The sequence below is a fragment of the Cydia pomonella genome, chromosome 6, assembly GCF_033807575.1.
Source record: "Cydia pomonella isolate Wapato2018A chromosome 6, ilCydPomo1, whole genome shotgun sequence".
Classification (NCBI taxonomy): domain Eukaryota; kingdom Metazoa; phylum Arthropoda; class Insecta; order Lepidoptera; family Tortricidae; genus Cydia; species Cydia pomonella.
Window position 1 is genome coordinate 10617797 of NC_084708.1, and position 19090 is coordinate 10636886.

The 19090-nt window shown below is 38.0% G+C and overlaps 1 protein-coding gene across 2 annotated transcripts in view; it reads right to left on the minus strand.

Annotated features, from left to right (window-relative positions):
• LOC133518928 (lachesin-like) overlaps positions 1 to 19090 on the minus strand; it is a 130846-nt gene that overhangs the window by 18617 nt on the left and 93139 nt on the right. For both annotated transcript variants that reach the window (XM_061852719.1, XM_061852720.1), the window contains exon 3: positions 1014 to 1120. In XM_061852719.1, coding sequence (XP_061708703.1) covers positions 1014 to 1120 — 107 coding nt within the window. The remainder of the gene's footprint in view (positions 1 to 1013; positions 1121 to 19090) is intronic.

The following is a 19090-nucleotide window of genomic DNA, read 5'->3' on the forward strand; positions in this document are numbered from 1 at the left end:
CGCCCGGCACCGAAAGTGTTAAGTACTATGTCTTTAATTTTTCATGATAATTTCTGCTTAGAGAGAGACAAGTTAAACAAATAAATATTTTTAAGCAAGCTAAGCAATTACTGTTAAGCAAGTTAGGTTATCAAGCCACATTTTTGTGAAGCTCGAGTTCTGATGATGAATTCTATGAGAAATTGAGGAAACTCTTCAACTTTTATAAGCACACTTATAGCGATTTGTTTCGTTTTTGTCTAAAAACCATGCATTGTTGCATTTAAATAATGCTACGAGGGTGAAATGGAACTGCACAATTGAAGATCGGAATGGAACTCCGCTCAGACAAAAAAAAATTAAAAATCTTGAGGCTAATATAATTGTGTCATTTCAAATTGTTTGTGAAGTCGGTTTTTTATTAAAGATTATTTAACTTGTACAATTTCATCTAGTAATGTCATTGAGGCTTGTAGTGTTCAAAGAAGATAAGTCTGCAACGATTTTGACAGCACACGCAGTGCGTTATTTAAGCGTTATAATTTCATAGACGGCAAATAGAAGACATAAAATAACACTTGCACTGCGTGCGTGCGTATGAACGCAGTGCAAGTGTTATTTTATGTCTTCTATTGATAGCATTATCAAAATCGTTGCAGACTTATCTTGGTCTAACTTTAGTGCGTTTATGAATAATGCCATTAGGTTTTGAAAACAAAAGGTATCGCTCTAGTAATAACGTCAAGTAAATGTCAATTGAAATGCAAAAATATATGATTTGCATATTATGGTAATCATTTAATGATTTTAATTAACTTGTTTTAAATGAGTATGAAATATGGTTTAAGCTTATTTCATGGTACAGAATTAATCCCAACAAAATATGGTTATTTTATTACTTCACAAAAATGGAAACCAAACTAACTACAGAATTGAAACAGGTGTCCAGATATACTATTATGTAGCTCTTGATTTCTGTCGAACGTGAAGCATGTTTATATTTAAGCAATAAATTGTTCATAACTTGTACTCACTCTATAGTTTCCGAGGTTGACGACGATACATTTGAAAGTAGCATCACGCCCAATGGGTATCGTTAGGTTTGTGATCGGCTCTCCAAATTCTGGCACTTCTACCCCTCCTGTAAAAAAAATCTAGGATGTAATGTGCATAAAAATAGGTAGTTTGGCAAGAGTCGCTTATCAGTGGAGCATAGGCAGAGATAATCATACTTTCTTTTTCTTATGCTAGTATAACCCCATAAAAGGAATGAGTTTAGTTTTATTTTACTATTATCGACAAAATATGAACTATAATTAATAACCTTATGTAGACATATAACATCAACTAACCTTAGAGACGTAATATCACCAGATCCTAAGGTAAGTAATATAGCACAATCGGAATAGAACAAACCTCGAAATTTCTTTGACATTCTGGAGAAATTCGCGTTTTACTCAAAATCTACATTATCTAAGAAAATGTGGTATAAGACAACATTAAAGCTTATTAAATTCTACATGTTGTTATAGAAAATACTTGGTGAATCTAGGTTTAGCGCTTATACACTTCCGGGAGCATTCTTTTAATAGGAAACTCGGAGGAATATTAATTCCACTTTTGTGTATACATTTGTACATGATCTACCCCAATATTAATATTTTCCTTGACTGCGAATTTTCCATAACCCTGTAGCTTAGGATACTGGCCAGATTATTAAAAATAACATATCGGTACATTCCTCTTGCCCTTCACAGCCTGTTTACACTTGTTCTATTAAAGAAAAATCAGTAGAGCCGCCTTGAGAGGACGCAGAATATTAAATCATATATTTTCTTCTAGCGCCTAAATTATTGAGCTGATTTCAATAAAACGGACAGTAGACCTTTAATTGGTACACGAGTGCTATGAAATACAAAATTACTAAAATGAATAGAAGAAAAATGTTTAGGGCTAAATATTGTGATTGCAAAAACAGATTTTAGGTATTAAATGGGGTTCAAAGAATAGTGACAGTAATCAAATTTGACACATGTGTACAATTTCTGGGATCCATGTTGACGTTCCTTAAAATTCGAGCTTTGGGGCCCACGAGGATCCAGGCGTCATCATGACAAGTATACGTATTTATTGTTTTTTCTACTTTTCTCAGGATCTATATATGTGAATATTGTGTATGGCGAAACGGAAGCTTATTAAATTATTTTTGGTGCGAAATTAATAAACGTCTCTTCTTCTTCTTCCTCGCATTGTCCTGGCATTTTGCCACGGCTCATGGGAGCCTGGGGTCCGCTTGACAACTAATCCTAAGATTTGGCGTAGGCACTAGTTTTTACGAAAGCGACTGCCATCTGACCTTCCAACCCAGAGGGTAAACTAGGCCTTGTTGGGATTAGCCCGGTTTCATCACGATGTTTTCCTTCACCGAAAAGCGACTGGTAAATATCAAATGATATTTCGTACATAAGTTCCGAAAAATTCATTGGTACGAGCCGGGGTTTGAACCTGCTCTACTTAATAAACATCTATCGATAATTTTATTCTCACTGGAAGACAGCGACGACCTAGTCGCTAATGTAGGCCGAATGGGTGCGTGATGTACATTAAAGCGAGTGAAGTTTTGTTACTACTTATATTTGTGACAGTTTTCCTATTACCTTCGTTAACAATTTATATTAGACTTAATACTTACCATAAACGTGAGTTTTAATGTCATATTAAATAACAACCTTAACCAGTACAGTAACTGGCAGTTCTGGTAAAAACAACAAGAGAACATTATTTGCTTTATAAATAGTATATAGTGTGGAAAAAAATGAGGCCCTGGAGGGAAAGCAGTCAGATGCAGAGAGAGGTGACCCCCCCTGCATAGACTGATTGAATGCAGGGGGGGCTACCTCTCTCTGCAACTGACTATACCATAAAACCGTAAGTTAACTCATTTTACTTCTTTTATTAAAAAAACAAAACTGCATTTTTTTTTTATTTGCTTGTCTATTGGGAATAGAACCGGCCCAAAATACCAAAAAATAAACATTCGCTATTTTATTGCACTAGTCAATACAGTTAATGTTGATGATAAAATTTCTCCAAGAAGCATTAGGTCTTACACTCGTCTGTCGTACAAAATATCCATGAATTCGAATATTTAGTACACAATAACATTTTTAGATACCTAAGTAAACTGTAAAAAACTTGAATGCAGTTTTCTTTCTTTAAAAAAAAAAATTCCTTTAAGTAAAATGAGCTAACTTAAGGTTTCAAGGCACTTTCTCTCCAGGACCCATGATTTTTTTTCCACCCAGTACCAGAGTAGATGGAAATACCATCATTTCATCGATATCTTATATACGATGAAATGATGGTGCGTCAATGTATATCTACAAGCATGCTGACCATAAAAAGAAAACTAGGAAAGGTAAGAAATTTAATATTATCTGCGTCTAGCTTTACCGTTAGAAAAGCACCATTAACGTATTTAAAGTTTTCTCTCTACACTGGATACTTAGTGAGTCTAGTCCTGGCCCCTTCAAATAACTACCAACGGAACTTGCTAATGTTTTATTAGTTTTTGCACTGGCCGGACTAGAGAGCGTTTTGCCGCTTAATTTTAGTCTTACATAAATAATCCGAGGTGGGTTAGCCGGATCTGGAATGTTCATACGCTAGTGTATAAAGACTGGTTCAATTAAAAATGTAAATCTTCATTTACAACGGAAGTAACGCATTCATAGAGGCATAAAGTTACAGTAATCTTGATAGTTTTTTTAAGTGACTTATTAAGTAAGGAATAGTTATGTTTTACAAGGGGGCAAAGTTGTTGTTTAACCGCTCGTGCTAATATTGATACCCGAGCAAGCGAAAGATTCCAAAATTGAACCACGAGCGTAGCGAGTGGTCGAGAAGTGGAATCTTGAGCGTTGCAAGGGTTTCAAGGCACGAGGGTTAAACAAACTTTGCCTCCGAGTGAAACACAACATTTTTCACCACACCAACGCGAGGAAAATACTAACTATGAAATACCAAAAAAAAAAACCAAATCAAATCCAAATGAACTTAATTAAAGGTTATCATCCAAAATCATCATTTAAAAGTCAATTCTACCAGCTAACATAAGGAAACGACTCAAAATTTGCATATGATTACTTTGCCCCACATGTGGATAAAATGCAACTTTCTCATTAGTTTTTGAACAATCAAGAGGGCCTTTACCAGTTGGTGTGGTGAAAATATATATTTGGTTTAAATCGTGTTGTACTTATTCCGAATAATCTATTACTCTCTAAAAATATTATAGGTACAAAATTTTAGACGAGAAACGTGATTTATCTTGAAATACAATTCGATTAATATTTAATCGCTACGGACTGATGCACAAAGGAAACAAGTTCGACAAAGTGGTATAATATGCTTCTTCACATGACTATTTTATGAAGGCACATGCTATTCTACATTATATTTGCTGCTCATGTTCGCGACTGCATATCAAATATTATACGCTATGCGGTGCGAATTAGTTCACAAGACAATCGTTTAAATTGCACGCCCGCAGAGACTGATGAGCGACGAACTTAGCTTCCCTGACATTAGTTTGTGGGGCGTACGCTAGTGGGGCTTATCGCGAGAAAACCGCCAAGTTGCCGCGAGCTCGTTGTCGGCGCTCGCGATACTGTCAACCACAGTTGCACCTCACTGCTAAAACCTTGCAACAAAGTGTCAACTATCCACTTCAACTTGGACTACTTGTGTAACTTTAGAAATGTGACACGAATATCTTCACAGATTGTAAGCAGGCCGAGCGCCGCGTCTGTAATTGTCGTGCTGCTTATTTACATCAATTATTCAACTGTTAAAAGCTGTGCCTTCATTAATGTGTAAAATTAGTCCAATTTTTGTGTATGGTTGAGTTGTACCTAATTACATTCCGATTACAGACATTATTGTTTGGTTTGTCAAATGGAAAAGTTGCTCCGTTATCAAACCTCATTACTTAAGTGCGCCTCGACTTGATTACAGGGAGCGTGCGTAAACTATAGTGGGAACGCAGCGTAGCGAGTGAGAGGGACAGCGCGAACTTGTTTTTTAAATATTATATCTCTAAAATGTGTGACTTGTACGGCACGATAACGTGTACTGCTGCTAGTAAATTATATTTGTTGTCTTGGATTTGGATACTCGTATAATTGTAATCAAACTTCACAGGTAAGTTCGTTTGATTATTAACTATAGTGGGCAGCAAAGGAGACGTCAGATTTTTGACGCAAGGTGTAAATGTTAAGTGTACGCTTCCAATGTAGCCCACAAGATGGCAGAACTTTTTATACACAAGAATATGTACGAGAATGGTAGATGGCAGCACTTGCTTTGACAAGATGGCAGACCCTCAAACGCGCGCGGTCAGAGTTATTGATTGTAATAGGTAAAGTCGATGAATAAACGTTTAACAGCCGACACAGATGGCGCTGTATTACGCCGTATATTTTATAGTCATTGAATTGTCAAATGTCAATTTTTGACAGCCAAAATTACCCCAATGTATTGAGCTGAGCAGCGCCATCTCATATAGCTGTCAATTTTAAAACAAAAAAATGTTTTAGACTTTACTCATATAGTAAAATTAATAAGACTTTGGGTATATTAAAACCTACAAGCTGATAACTTCTTATGTTCCTAAAAACTAATTTCAAAATATCGAGCATATTGCATATTTCTGTGTAGGTATTTAATCAGACGAATTGCATCTACGTATTTAACAGAGGTTTGGGCATTGTGAATGTCATCTAGCTTAGTGTGGTAGAGCGAAGCACAGCGGATGTCATTCCAGATCTAGAGCAGAGCCCAACTGGGGAAGTACCTCCACCTTACAGAAAACCGCAGCCAAATAACACTAGACCCTACTTATAGTGTTGTGTTCCTGCCGGTGAGTAAGGTTGCCAGAGCTCAACGAGGGGTGGGAGGGTTGTTAGGGTCGGCAACGCGCATGTAACTCCTTTGGAGTTGCAGGCGTACATAGGCTACGGAGACTGCTTACCATCAGGCGGGCCGTATGCTTGTTTGCCACCGACGTAGTATAAAAAAACGTAACACAATAAATATTCAACATATTTTTTAAGAGATTGAAGTATCAGAATAATGATAGTTTTATATTATATTAGCACTTAATTTCCAAGTGCCGTATGCTAAGAACATGACCATGTCGGCCATACCATAATATAACGTGGCTAAGTAATTTTGCAGCTGTGTCCGAAATATGGTGAGAGGAAACTAGATATGGCGCTTTGTCGCTTTTATGACCGTCCAGAGGCAGCGAAATAGCGCACCTCGTGTGCTAGCATTCATTTCACATTTTTCATACATTCATAAGGCATGTTTTAGAGTTCCCTTCAAAACGGAAGAAGCTTATAAATCTTGTTAGTCGACTTTGAAGTGATCGATTGTATTCATAGAGGTATATTCCACGTTCAAAAACGTGGAAGGTGTGTTAAACTATATATGGCTCAGCAGTGTAAATACCCAACGGCACCCAACGGTAAACCGCATCATGTTGAACTACGAGTAAAAATTATTTTTAGTAGAAAGCGAAAAAAGAGAAGCCTGTTTTTACGATATTTCGTATGTTAAAGATATTTTTTTTTATTCGGCAAACGGCCCGTTTTATAACAACTACCAAGATGTGAGGTTAGTGAACGGTCATGGAGGGCAGTAAAAAGTGTCGTTTTGCTCCGACAGCGTTCACAATATCGTCGCAGACTGGGACGCAGTAAAATGTTTACAAAATACCTCGCTTTGTTGGTGCCTCTGGAAGTGTTTCATATTGCTTTAGTATTACCGTTTTAGTGTAAACTGAGTCAGCCACTTCCCGCACCTGCATTTTGGACGGCAAGTATTTACGTGTATTTGCTTGTTGTCCTTGTGTAATTGAAAGTTAACAGTTTTGGCATTTTAAACAAATATAAGATACATGATTTAATATGTGCAGTAGCAAATAGAGAAGCCAAACATCAAAACGTTATCTGAATGATGTCAGTTAGTTATCATTCGCGCGTGTCAGGCCAGTACACTGACATCAGAGTGACATCTAAAGGATGTCACTTAGTTATTGTGCATTTACTCGTACTTGTTCGTACATGTTTTGGCGCGAGCAAGACGAACGATAGCTAGATGACATCATTCAGATATCATTCTGATGTCAGTGTATGTGAAGTAAATATCGTTTTGATGTTAAATGTACATTCGAATTGGCCTACCTTTTGATTAAGGCATTTGTACCTAATCAACGGTTTGGATTATGTTTAACTTATTGTCCTGGGAAAGTCATTTCAATAATACCTATAAGTATTTAATTCACTTATTGAAGTCTGTGGATATAAAAATTCATAAATAATTCAACTAGCTTATAAACAGAGTCCCGAGTCGAAACAGGCTCTATTTTTATATATATTTCTTATGTAATTCTGAGTACCCTAATATGTCTTTAAAAGATAAACGGCATCATATCTTTGGTAAGCACAATCGGCGAGAAAAGCTCGTATCAGTCGTATCAAAAATGACATACCCATATAATATTATCTAAATAATACAACAAATGACCAAATAGCTTTGTTACACAGATTGGCTTTTCCGAGGCTAAGAAAACAGTAGGAACCTAAAGTCGTAACTCTAACCTCATAATGTAATGGAGGTTTAGAGGTCGGCTGGTTTAGTAGGTTGTGAGACGAAGATCGAGTAAAGTTTGGCTTGCCAATGTGCTGTTACTGCCAGATGGTTGAACATTTACATTAAGAACTTTCTATTATTGGACTTGTATGTTCGGTTGTTCTTACTAAGTGGGTATGGTGTATGTACAAAGAGAATGGCGAGTAAGCATATTTATTAGATAATTATTATGGTTAGGTACTTGTAGAGATGTATAGCCTCGTGCCGCCCAATGTGCAATAGGTATAGGAAAAGTATGGTCAATTATGCTGCCACTTTGTACAATGTACAGTCACGTCTCAAAATATCGATACGAAAAAAAAGTACCAAAAATATGTATACACTACCTTAATACATATATGGGCAATAAAGTCGTGTATACATATTTTTGGCACTTTTTTCGTATCGATATTTTCAAACGTGACCGTACATTGTACAAAGTGGCAGCATAATTGACCATACTTTAGAAATTTAATTCAAAGTTTATCAAATGTCAGTTTTAAATTTTCACGCTACATTGGAATTCACCTAGAGGTCGTGAATGGTCGGTTCAGTGGCGACTGTTTTGACAGCTGACGTTTGACAGATATTCATAGACAAGAGTTCTACATCCGCAATTATTCAATCATGGCGCCATCGCGAACGACATGTGGGTGCATGAATCTTGATTTATGAAATGAATCATGGCTTTTTTCGTTTTGAGACTGACATACAAATTATCCATAATGAATGTTTTATTTAAATAGACTGTTCTTTTTATAAAGGTACTAATAAATATTTTTATTTCTTAATCGTAAGATTACGTACATCATATTGCATATTGGGCGTCAAGGTTATTTTTTGAGTTTATTTTTAGTTCTGCAGGATGATTTATTTGTTGAATACAAGCTAAAAGACTTTTCCCATCACAAAATAAAATTTGAGATCCTGAATACTAACTTTATAATGATTAAGTAAAAAAAATATTTACAGTTCTAGTGAAAAATAAGGACCCGAAGAAAGTGATACTGAAAGACAAACAAACAAAAGATATTAAGTTTCATGTTAAGCAAGTCGTTTAACAATTTTTCGGAGCTTGTTATAGCATTTTGGTGTCAAATACGAATATTAACATACACAAAAAAGTAAATTCCTATATTCCTTAGGCAATATTTTTTTTTACTTCCGTTGCTAATATGTAACTATGAAAGAAAAATAATCATAGTCAGAGGCTGCGTTATATAAATTCTTGATTGAGTGCCTTAAAACTTAATAAAAAAAATATTTACTTATATTATTTATAGCTCCGATCAAAAACCAAATGAACTAAAAATACGATGTTATAATTTAACGTATTGTATTTATTTATATACACATAAATATAAATACAATAACTTAAACTCCAACATCGTAGTTTTACCCAGAAATATTACGCGCATGTAACTCCAGAGGAGTTACATGCGCGTTGCCGACCCTAATACCCCTCCCTCCCCTCGTTAAGTTCTGGCAACCTTACTCACCGGCAGGCCCACAACACTATGAGTAGGGTCTAGTGTTATTTGGCTGCGGTTTTCTGTAAGGTGGAGGTCCTTCCCCAGTTAGGCTCTGCTCTAAACCTGGAATGACATCCGCTGTGCTGTGCCCTACCACACAAAGCGAGATGATATTCACAATGCCCATACCTCTCTTGTGGACGTAGTTTAAGGACGTACCCGGGTCCAGAACCTTCTATACTTTCGTTTTATTACTGAATGTATGTTACTAGGCTATGTACGCTTTATTGTACACTTGATGTAACTGGTGCACTTGTGAGAATACGAGATCAATTTATAAAGCAGGTGTTTTAGTCCTTTACATTTAGACTATTTTATGGATGACTATTCGATGTAGGACTTTCTATATTTACCTATGATTAGTAGGTACTAATCAAAAAGAGAAATTTGAATCAAAATATATGAGATGTTGTAAGAATGAATCATAAAAATTCAATTAGAGTAAACGATGAAATGATACTAAAACTTAGCAATGTTATATGTAAGGTATAGTAAATGCATGAAATGATTTTTTATTTATTTAATTGAGAAATTATACTGATAATTGAGAATGATACTGTGTATGTTTATTAAAAAATAAAGAGGTTATATTATTATTATCTTATATTATTACCTACGCAGTAACTTCGGCCTGAGACTAGGTAGGTACTGAGGGATCATCACTGTAGTATGTTAAATGCTTACTGATTAATATACATTGTTAAGTATAATTATTTGTTAAGTGTCGTTTCACGTCCGAATTTTGAAAGTAATTTTGGCGTTGATACGTTCATAAATTCAATGAAATTACCCATCTTTTTCGCTTCAAAGAGGCCATATATTTCCCGGTGGAGACAGCGCCTAGCTATGTAGGGCATCACGCGAATGATAAATCAGTATGGCAAGCAATATTAAGCAGAGAGCTTACGACCACACGCTGCGGATATATATGTTAGAAAATACCTACCCCAGTTTTCAAATATCAAAAACACGAAATATAAGTAAATAAGGCAAAATTTTTGCACAGAAATAATAATATTATAATAAGCAAACAATTATAATTATCCCGTAATTAATATTATACATTATATTATTCTTGATCATACGTCACATACCTACACGCCTACCGATTTTTCTGTTCCTGAATTAAACCTGTTCGTTGAATTTGTGAATGTTAGCTGACAATTAATGTAAGTACACATTCTACACAGATATTCCTGGTAAATGTTTATTTTTAGTTTTAAGTACACTCTTTTCACGAATAGACTTGTTTCTCGGGACATTCGCGTTTGTTTTTTTTTTTACTTTAATAAATAATTATCTATGTTATAAGATCAATAACAACAATAACGTAAATTTAATAATGGCGTTTTCTAAGTCCAAGTACCTGCAGGACTATAAACTGACAAACGAAATCAAAAGAAAACGGCAAGCTTTGGCTTCGCCTTCCCCGCGTGCCGCTCGAGAATCAGCCCTAATCAACTTACCCACACAATGACGCATGTACAAATTTACCGTTCAGACATACATAGATATGCTAATAATTTTTGATGTATATCATGTCCATTGTCCAACCTGTGCTTATGTTTACACAAGAAAATTTACAATACATTGCGTCTTAGAATAAAATTTAAAGTGTACTAAAAATCAAAATAAAAATTGTTTTTAAAATTCGCTGAACACATGTTGGTCAGTTCGAGCAGTACGACCTGTACAGTTTAATTTTTTGCTCCTGGTAAGGCTCCACCCGGATGAACTACAAAAACGGGAATAAGTACAAATAAAAATTGGCGTAAATTAAAGTTTCCATTTAATTATATATGCCATCATAAACATAAATGTGAAATGAGAGCCAAGTTCAATATAAAGTACGAGTATATGCATTGTTGTTGACTTCACCGAGGAAAGAATTGAGATCATGGGCGTCAAATTTTGTGTAGAAAATATGGGGCCCGGTAGCGCCCCCGCCAAGGTAAGTAAAGCGAAGCGCAAAGGCTCTACCTACCTTTTCTCGAAGCGCTTCGTCGTTTTTTTGAACCCTCATAACTTCGGTTTGGATTATACCAGATGAACACAATTCTCGGGATATAATGTCAATAGTAGACTGATTAATCATAAAAAAATTCAATTACATAGCTCTCATACTTTAAATTTTATTCATATCTAAAAAAAAAAACAATTTCGTCACTGACTATCACTCACTCACTCACTCACTAATGATCATCAAAACCCTTAGGGTACCTCCTGAAGTCGTAGAAAGCTGAAATGAATTAGAACACAAATAACAAAAATAAATCAAAATATTGAAATTATTAGCCCCTAAGGGAGTGAAAATTGAAAAGTGGGATGGAGTTTTGTATGGGGAATCAATAACCGCTGAACCGTTTTAGTTGAAATTTGGTATGTAGTTTAGCTTTCAACCCTAAAACTACCCCATAAGGCTGAAAAAGGGAAGAAAAAGGGTTTCACGTTTGTATGAGGAACAGTAAATAAAAACAGATTGTATAAAAGATGCCCCCAGATAAGTAATTAAGGATTTTTAATAGTAAACTACCCTCAACCCTTTAAATTAGGGGATGGAAGATAAGCAACTAACAAAAATAAGTGAAATTCGATCAATATAAAAAAATGCCAGGAGTTATTGGTCGTAAACTGTATAACAAATTACCCCAACATCTCAAAAAAGAACCAAGATTTACAGTGTTTCGTGCTAAAGTGAAAGACCTATTATTAAACAAGACTTTGTATAACATTAATGAATTTAATGAAGTGTAAATGTTACAAATTATGACATGCATGCACTTTAGTTTAAAAATGCCTGACTAGTCGCACTTGTTAGTAGTATAGATATTATGTAAATGATGTATATTTTAAATGTACCTATTACCATGTGTGATGAATAAACTATTATCTATCTATCTATATTTTTATGTAAAATGTTGCCAAGACGAAACCATAAGGCTCTGATCTGATAAATTTTTGACAGTGCAAGCCTTATGGTTTCGCCTTGGCAACATTTTAGACGATATTTTGATGTTAGGAGCTCAAAAACAATATAAAAGTAATCACTGTTCATATCCAGTCAATTTAAGTCTAGTAAAACTAACAGTGAATCATTCAAAACTGTTAATTAGTAAGTTGTTCAATGTAAATAATTGAAATTCTTGGACAAGTTATTCGTTCGTTTCCTATGTTGTTTTAACAAATACATTATGAAATAAAAATAAATGAATCTATAAAGCTATCTAGAGGTACGTGATTGCAACACTTTCTCCTAAACATGGCTCTCAAAAGAATTAATGTCAGACACTTCTAGCGGCTTGTCCGCCTTGCACATTGTGACTATTGTCATCACCAAATGTTACTTGTGTAATATATGCAAAGATTAACAAAATATAGATGAAGAAAAAACCCAAACACACGCCGTTGATCTTTAATGTGGATATAAATATTATAAAAATCCTTTCACAGTACATAGGCTGCTACTTTCCCGCACGCGTGCGGGAATGAGCACTTTCCGTGTATATGTCGAAACTTTACAGAGCCTTTACTGTAAAACGTTGTACGATACACGTGCGAATAGGTAATACGCAACTCGTGTCGATTTAAAACACTCCCTTCGGTCGTGTTTTAATTTATCACCACTCGTTGCTAATGTCCTATTTTCTGCACTTGTATCGTAAATAACTATTTTTATTCATTTTATTATAATATAAATTTTACGTTTGCATATACATAAATAAAAAATCAATCAAAAATAGATTACTTAACCGTTACATATGTATATCATGATGGCCTAATTATGGAAGCCTAGCCAACCTCAAATCGTCATAGTTAATTGGTTGGTTAATAAAAAGTACAGTCAGCACCCCTGCATACATATATGCCGAGCTAATAGTTCTGCTTACTGTACGGTTGATCACTTCCTGTTAGTATAAAAAAGTTTTGACTGAGGTAGCATTTACTATAGCTTTAGAATCTTTAAAATGAGGAAAACTCACCTTTTTTAAATACTGAAAAAAAAATGCTCATAGTTGCAAAAGAGCTCCGAGGGCACCAGTAGCCCCAGGAGACGGAAAGTACTCAATAAAAGCAGAGCAACTGTGAAACTCACATTTTTACAATCGTAATTGTTTTTAAGTTAAAAGGGCATACCGGCCATTTCGAGTTCTAGTTACTAAATCTCATTCTAATATGATACTGATCTTATACTGATCTATCAGTGTCAAAAGTGACGTTTTTGGTTGAAGGTTAACATAATGCGCAAATCAGCAGGTCCTTTAAAGGAGATTAGAACCATCTCATACTGGAATGAAGTCATTATGTTATCTTATCTTATCTTATCTTCTAATTACCGGGGGCCCTTGCGGATACACTTCGACCCATAGGGATCTTTTGTGTAGTTGCCCCCTAAGGAAAGACCCATTAGCTACTCAAGAGCCTTTTTGACCATTTCCATGTGTCGGATGATGGAGCTTATGGGTAGCCTTTTGAATTCCTTTGGTTCCAGATAGCCTGCTCCAAAGTCCTTCATTCTTTGTCTGGCGAGGGCGTGACATTCACACATTAGGTGTGTTACTGTCTCTTCCTCTTCACCACACATTCGACAATCGGTGTTGTCAGAGTGTCCCATCCTGGCCAAAACCCCTTTGACCCCATAATGGCCCGTAAACACCCCTGTTATAATTTGGAGTTGTCTCCTGCTAAGTTTCCATAGCTTTTTGCTCCAACCGGAGTCTACTTCTTGTATGAAGAGCTTTGAGTGCTTTAGACCCGTCAGACTGTCCCATTCTTTTTGGTGTCTCGTCCTAGTGTGGTCTTTAATAGCCGTTATAATGGTTCCCTGTGAGAGCCCCACGAATGGTTCCGGACCTATGTGGTTACTTGCGGATCCGTCTCTGGCAAGTTCATCTGCATTTTCATTGCCTATGAATCCCTCGTGCCCTGGAATCCATACCAGTTGCACTCTATTTTGTCTTCCAAGCTTGTTCAGAGCTTGGACACCATTGTACACCAGTCTAGAGTCCACTCTGGGCGCCCTGAGCGCCTTGAGTGCAGCCTGACTGTCACTGAGTATATAGATATTCTTCCCTTGGGTTTGCCTAACTATATTCTCATGCACACAGGCAATTATAGCGTACGTCTTGGAAGACAGTAGCGTAATTACCCATGCTTATAAATAAAATAAAATAAAATAAAATAAAAATTATTTATTTCAGATCAAAGATCCATATTATGTTAGTACTTATACTCTAGACTTAATAACTATGTTAGTTTGAGAAAACACATAAAATAAAAACAAAAACCAAAAAAAAAAAAAAAAAAAAAAAAAAAAAAAAAAACTTCCTATTTGGCCCTTCCAATGGCGACTTCGACCCAGTATTTTGTTGTAGGGCAGTCTAGGCTTTCCGACAATGTCCTGAGGAGGCTATTGCCACTGCAACGCACTCGCCTAAGTAATGATCCAACACGCTTGCGTCTGATTGCGAAAAAGTCATCACTTCGCGCTTCCGCAAACATGCTAGATGCACTACAGTGCTTGGGCAGTCGCAACAGCATCCTCAAGACATTGTTATACTGGACCCTCAGTGCGTTGTATGCCCTTTGGGTAAAATTTACCCACAGACTGCAGGTGTAGAACGTCTGACAGTATGCTTTAAAAAGCGTCATTTTGACTTGTTCGTTACACCTTGCAAATCTGCGGGCAATCATATTACCACGCACCGCCATCGACCTTCTCTCCCTCTCAAGGTCTAGGTCATCCTTCAGATCTTCTGTAAGGATATGCCCCAGGTATTTGAACCTCTCCACTCTCTTCAGGGGCACACCGCAAAGCATGATCTTAGGTATTGTTGTTGGGTTGTATTTCTTGGCTTTAAAGAGGACGAACTCACTCTTGCTAGTGTTATACCTAAGACCATGCTCCTCAGCATACCCCTCGCATATAGTGATGAGTTTTCGTAACGAGTCGCTCGACGGACCCAGCAACACCATGTCGTCTGCATAGCTGATGTTGTTGAAACACGTTCTTTCTATATGACATCCGACATGTGTGTTGCTGAGCTCCTCGATCAACCCATTAACGTAGAGGTTGAACAGAATGGGAGATGTTAGTCCACCCTGACGAACCCCACATTTGAGACTATACTCGTCTGAGTCTTCTCCCGCCCATCTCACGCAATTGACCTGGCTGCCGTACCAGTACTTTAACAGTTCGACGCACTCCCTTGGTATACCCGTTTTCGCTAACTTGTCCCACAGTACGTCGTACACAACCAGGTCAAATGCTTTCGACAGGTCCAGAAAACACGCATATATGGGTGTATTCCTGTCTTTATAGTACCTGATAGCCCTCTTAACACACAATATTGCAGTCTCGGTAGACAATCCCTGACGGAAGCCGAATTGTGCATCATGCAGCTTCACGTATCTACAAAGCTGCTCATTAATAAGGCTATCAAGTACTTTGGCGAGAACAGTTGCCAGAGAGATGGGCCTGTAGTTTCCTATGTCCGACAAATCCCCCGTTCTGTTCTTTATCAGCGGCACTACAACTGTCCTAGTTAGCTTCCTAGGGAGATAAGCGTGTCTTAAGCACATCGTGTAGAACATGGCCAGCACCCGTGGCAGGTGTATGCCCGCATACTTGAGATGCTCTATGCTGAGCCCGTCATGCCCCGGCGATTTACCCCTTTGCATGTTTTTAATCACATTTTGAACTTGCTTCGCTGAGAAACTAAGGGTACTTTCACCCATAACGGACTCAGCACATAGCACCGCTTTTACAGGTTTATGGAGGATTGGGTCTATAGAAAACACTCGCTTGAAGTTATTCGCGATGCCCTTCTTGTCGCTAACTCCCCCTACACTCCCAGGGACACTAGGTCTCACATTAAGCTTATTAGTGCTTTTCCAGAAGGCTTTGAAGTCATTTGTTGCTCGTTTAGTGGCAAGGATGTCGGCTTTAATTTGGTCCTGCCTATCTTGACACCATTTTAATTTTGACTTGAAGACCCTCCTGGAATCACACATATCATCATACACTCGTCCCTGTTTAGGTTTATTTAACGACATCCACACCATAAACTTTTCTCTAGCGAGTCTATGGGCGCCCGCGACGTACTTGTTCCACCCCGCTACGACATTTCGCTTGGCGTGCCCTTTCCTGCTAGACTTTCTCGCCGCATCCGTCAATGTGTCAATTATGTCGTCATACATTTTATCTAAAATTACCGAGTGATTTCGTTCCATACATAATTTATCAGCACATGACGTTAGCTCGGTCGGAAAGTCTAGCATTCTCAGGCTCTCGTTGCACAGTGCTTGGTACACTTCTATTTGCGAAGGTTGCCTGTCACCCCACATTACCCCGTCGTTACGTACCCTGCCAGTAGTACATTTAATCTGTAGCTTATTTAATTTACAATCAATTATGAGCGGCAGGTGGTCCGACCAATATGCGTCATATTTCACACTCACGTTGCAAACCGTTTGTCTCGCTGCCTCCGTGACAACACAGTGGTCCAACCACCTGTTACATCCGTGCGCTTCACTCGTAAATGTAAATGTCCCCGAATCAGAGCCCAGCATTTCCAAATCCACGCAACTCCACATCTGCGTTTCGCAGAACTGCAGCAATTCATGGTAAAAAAGTTCCTTAGGGTGCGCATTAAAGTCCCCTAAAACATATATCGCCTCAACGTCCGTGCTGTCCTCGCTGATAGCACTAATCTCGCCTAAGCATTCAGTGAACAGCGGCACATTTTCAAGCTCATTTACCGGCATATATACACTAAATACTAGGAATGTGGACTCCCGCACTTTCACCTTTATTGCCACTAACCGCACATTTTTACACTCGACTACGGTGACTTCCGAAAACGCAGACTTTCTCCATAGCAGCCCGACTCCCCCGTGTGGCCGCCCTATAAGTATACCGGCCCCTGTGTCGACTGCAGATGATCCCGTATATGCGAAGTCTTCATGTATTGTCTTCATTATGCTACAACTAAAGTCATTTGCATAAATGCCTGCCCCCGTACCAGATACTGTCTTGGACCCGTCTGTGTACCATATGATGTCGTTTTCATCCGAATTTGGTGCTTGAAGACCTTCGGTCCATTCAGCCCTTGTTGGAACTTTAACTTCAAAATTCTTACGGAACACAAACTTGGGTTGCATCTTATCGCAGCCCATATTCGTTATCCTTTCCATGAAATTGTCACATTCCATGTTTGTGTGTTTAGTCTTTGGCTTGCTATCGCTCCATAGGCCTGTTAGAGCCAGCCTGTGTAGCGATTTCCGCGCCTCAGATTGTATCACCAGATGTAGCGGCGGGAGGTCTAGCAGTACCTCCATCGCCGCTGTTGGCGTTGTTCTAAACGCCCCGGTAATAGCCATGCATGCTGTTCTCTGTATTTTCATAAGGTTCTCCCTGCATTTGCTCTTTAGTGTCCTTGTCCACCATGCCAGGCATCCGTACAAAATGATAGGTCTTACCATCATGGTATAGATCCATCTTAGTACCTTTGGGTTTAAACCCCATGTTTTCCCATATGCCGTTCTACACATTCCAAACACTCTCAGCGCCTTGGTTGTGGTAAGTTCGACATGCTTCCTCCAGTTCAGTTTTTTATCTAGTGTTACACCTAGATATTTCACTTCATCGGACATTTCCAGTACCCTGCCATAAAGCTTCAGTTGCTCCATGCCATTGAGGGTCTTTTTCCTGGTAAACGGTATTACCACTGTTTTGCCTGGGTTGATAGAGAGTTGATGGCTGTTGCACCATCTCTCCACTTGCTTCAGTGCTGTATTCATGATTCCTGATACTGTTCCCGGGAATTTCCCGTTTACAAGAATCACTAAATCATCTGCATACCCTACCGTGTATGTTGGGCCTTTGTTAAGTTCTTCCACCAGTGAGTTCAGTACCAGACTCCAGAGAGTCGGTGACAGAACTCCACCTTGTGGGCAGCCCTTCGTGGCCGTTGCTAATATTTCGTCTCCCATAAGGGAAGATTTCATTAGTCGGCTATTTAGCATGGTACCGATCCATCTGCAGATTGTCGGTTCTATGCCGTGTTTAGATGCTGCGGTATTGATTGCCTGATACGTGGTGCGGTCAAAAGCCCCCTCCACGTCTAGAAAACTGGCCAGGCATAGTTCCTTATTTTCTATTGCCTGTTCCGCTTTGGCTGTCACCAGGTGTAGTGCTGTTTCAGTTGATTTACCTGGCTGATACGCACACTGCAATTGGTGTAGTGGATGTCTCTTAAGAGGACCATCCCTTATGTGTCTGTCTACCAGTTTCTCCAGTGTTTTAAGGAAAAATGATGACAGACTTATCGGCCTGTACGATTTGGCTTCTGTGTAATCTGTCTTGCCTGGTTTAGGCAAGTATGTCACTTTTACCATCCTCCAGACACGTGGCACGTGTCCAAAGGCTATGCACGCTCTGTACAGTCTACCTAAGTGTGGTATTAGGTCATAAGTCATTATATTATATTATATTATATTGTTGTTGCAATTTGATGTAGGTACAGAGATCTGCAACAATGAACAATGACGGCCGCAAAAAATATCTGACACGATCTTGTTTGTCTAGCCATAAGAGCGTGTCACATATTTTTGCGGCCTTCGCAGAGTAACATACCTATATTATTTCAGGTGACTGTACTTACTTTCTAACTTTAGTAAAATTAACCACGATATTAGTTCAAACTATTGAACCTGGGGCCTATTTCTAGACTAATAATTTTGTTCACGAACCGCCGATTCGCATGGGTCAACATACTAATAATATTAGCCTAATATCGTTCGAGAAATTGGCCCCTGATGTCGTTTATTGCATCAACTGTGTGTATTCAACTACAGGTCACGAATACATAACAATGAATGTTGAA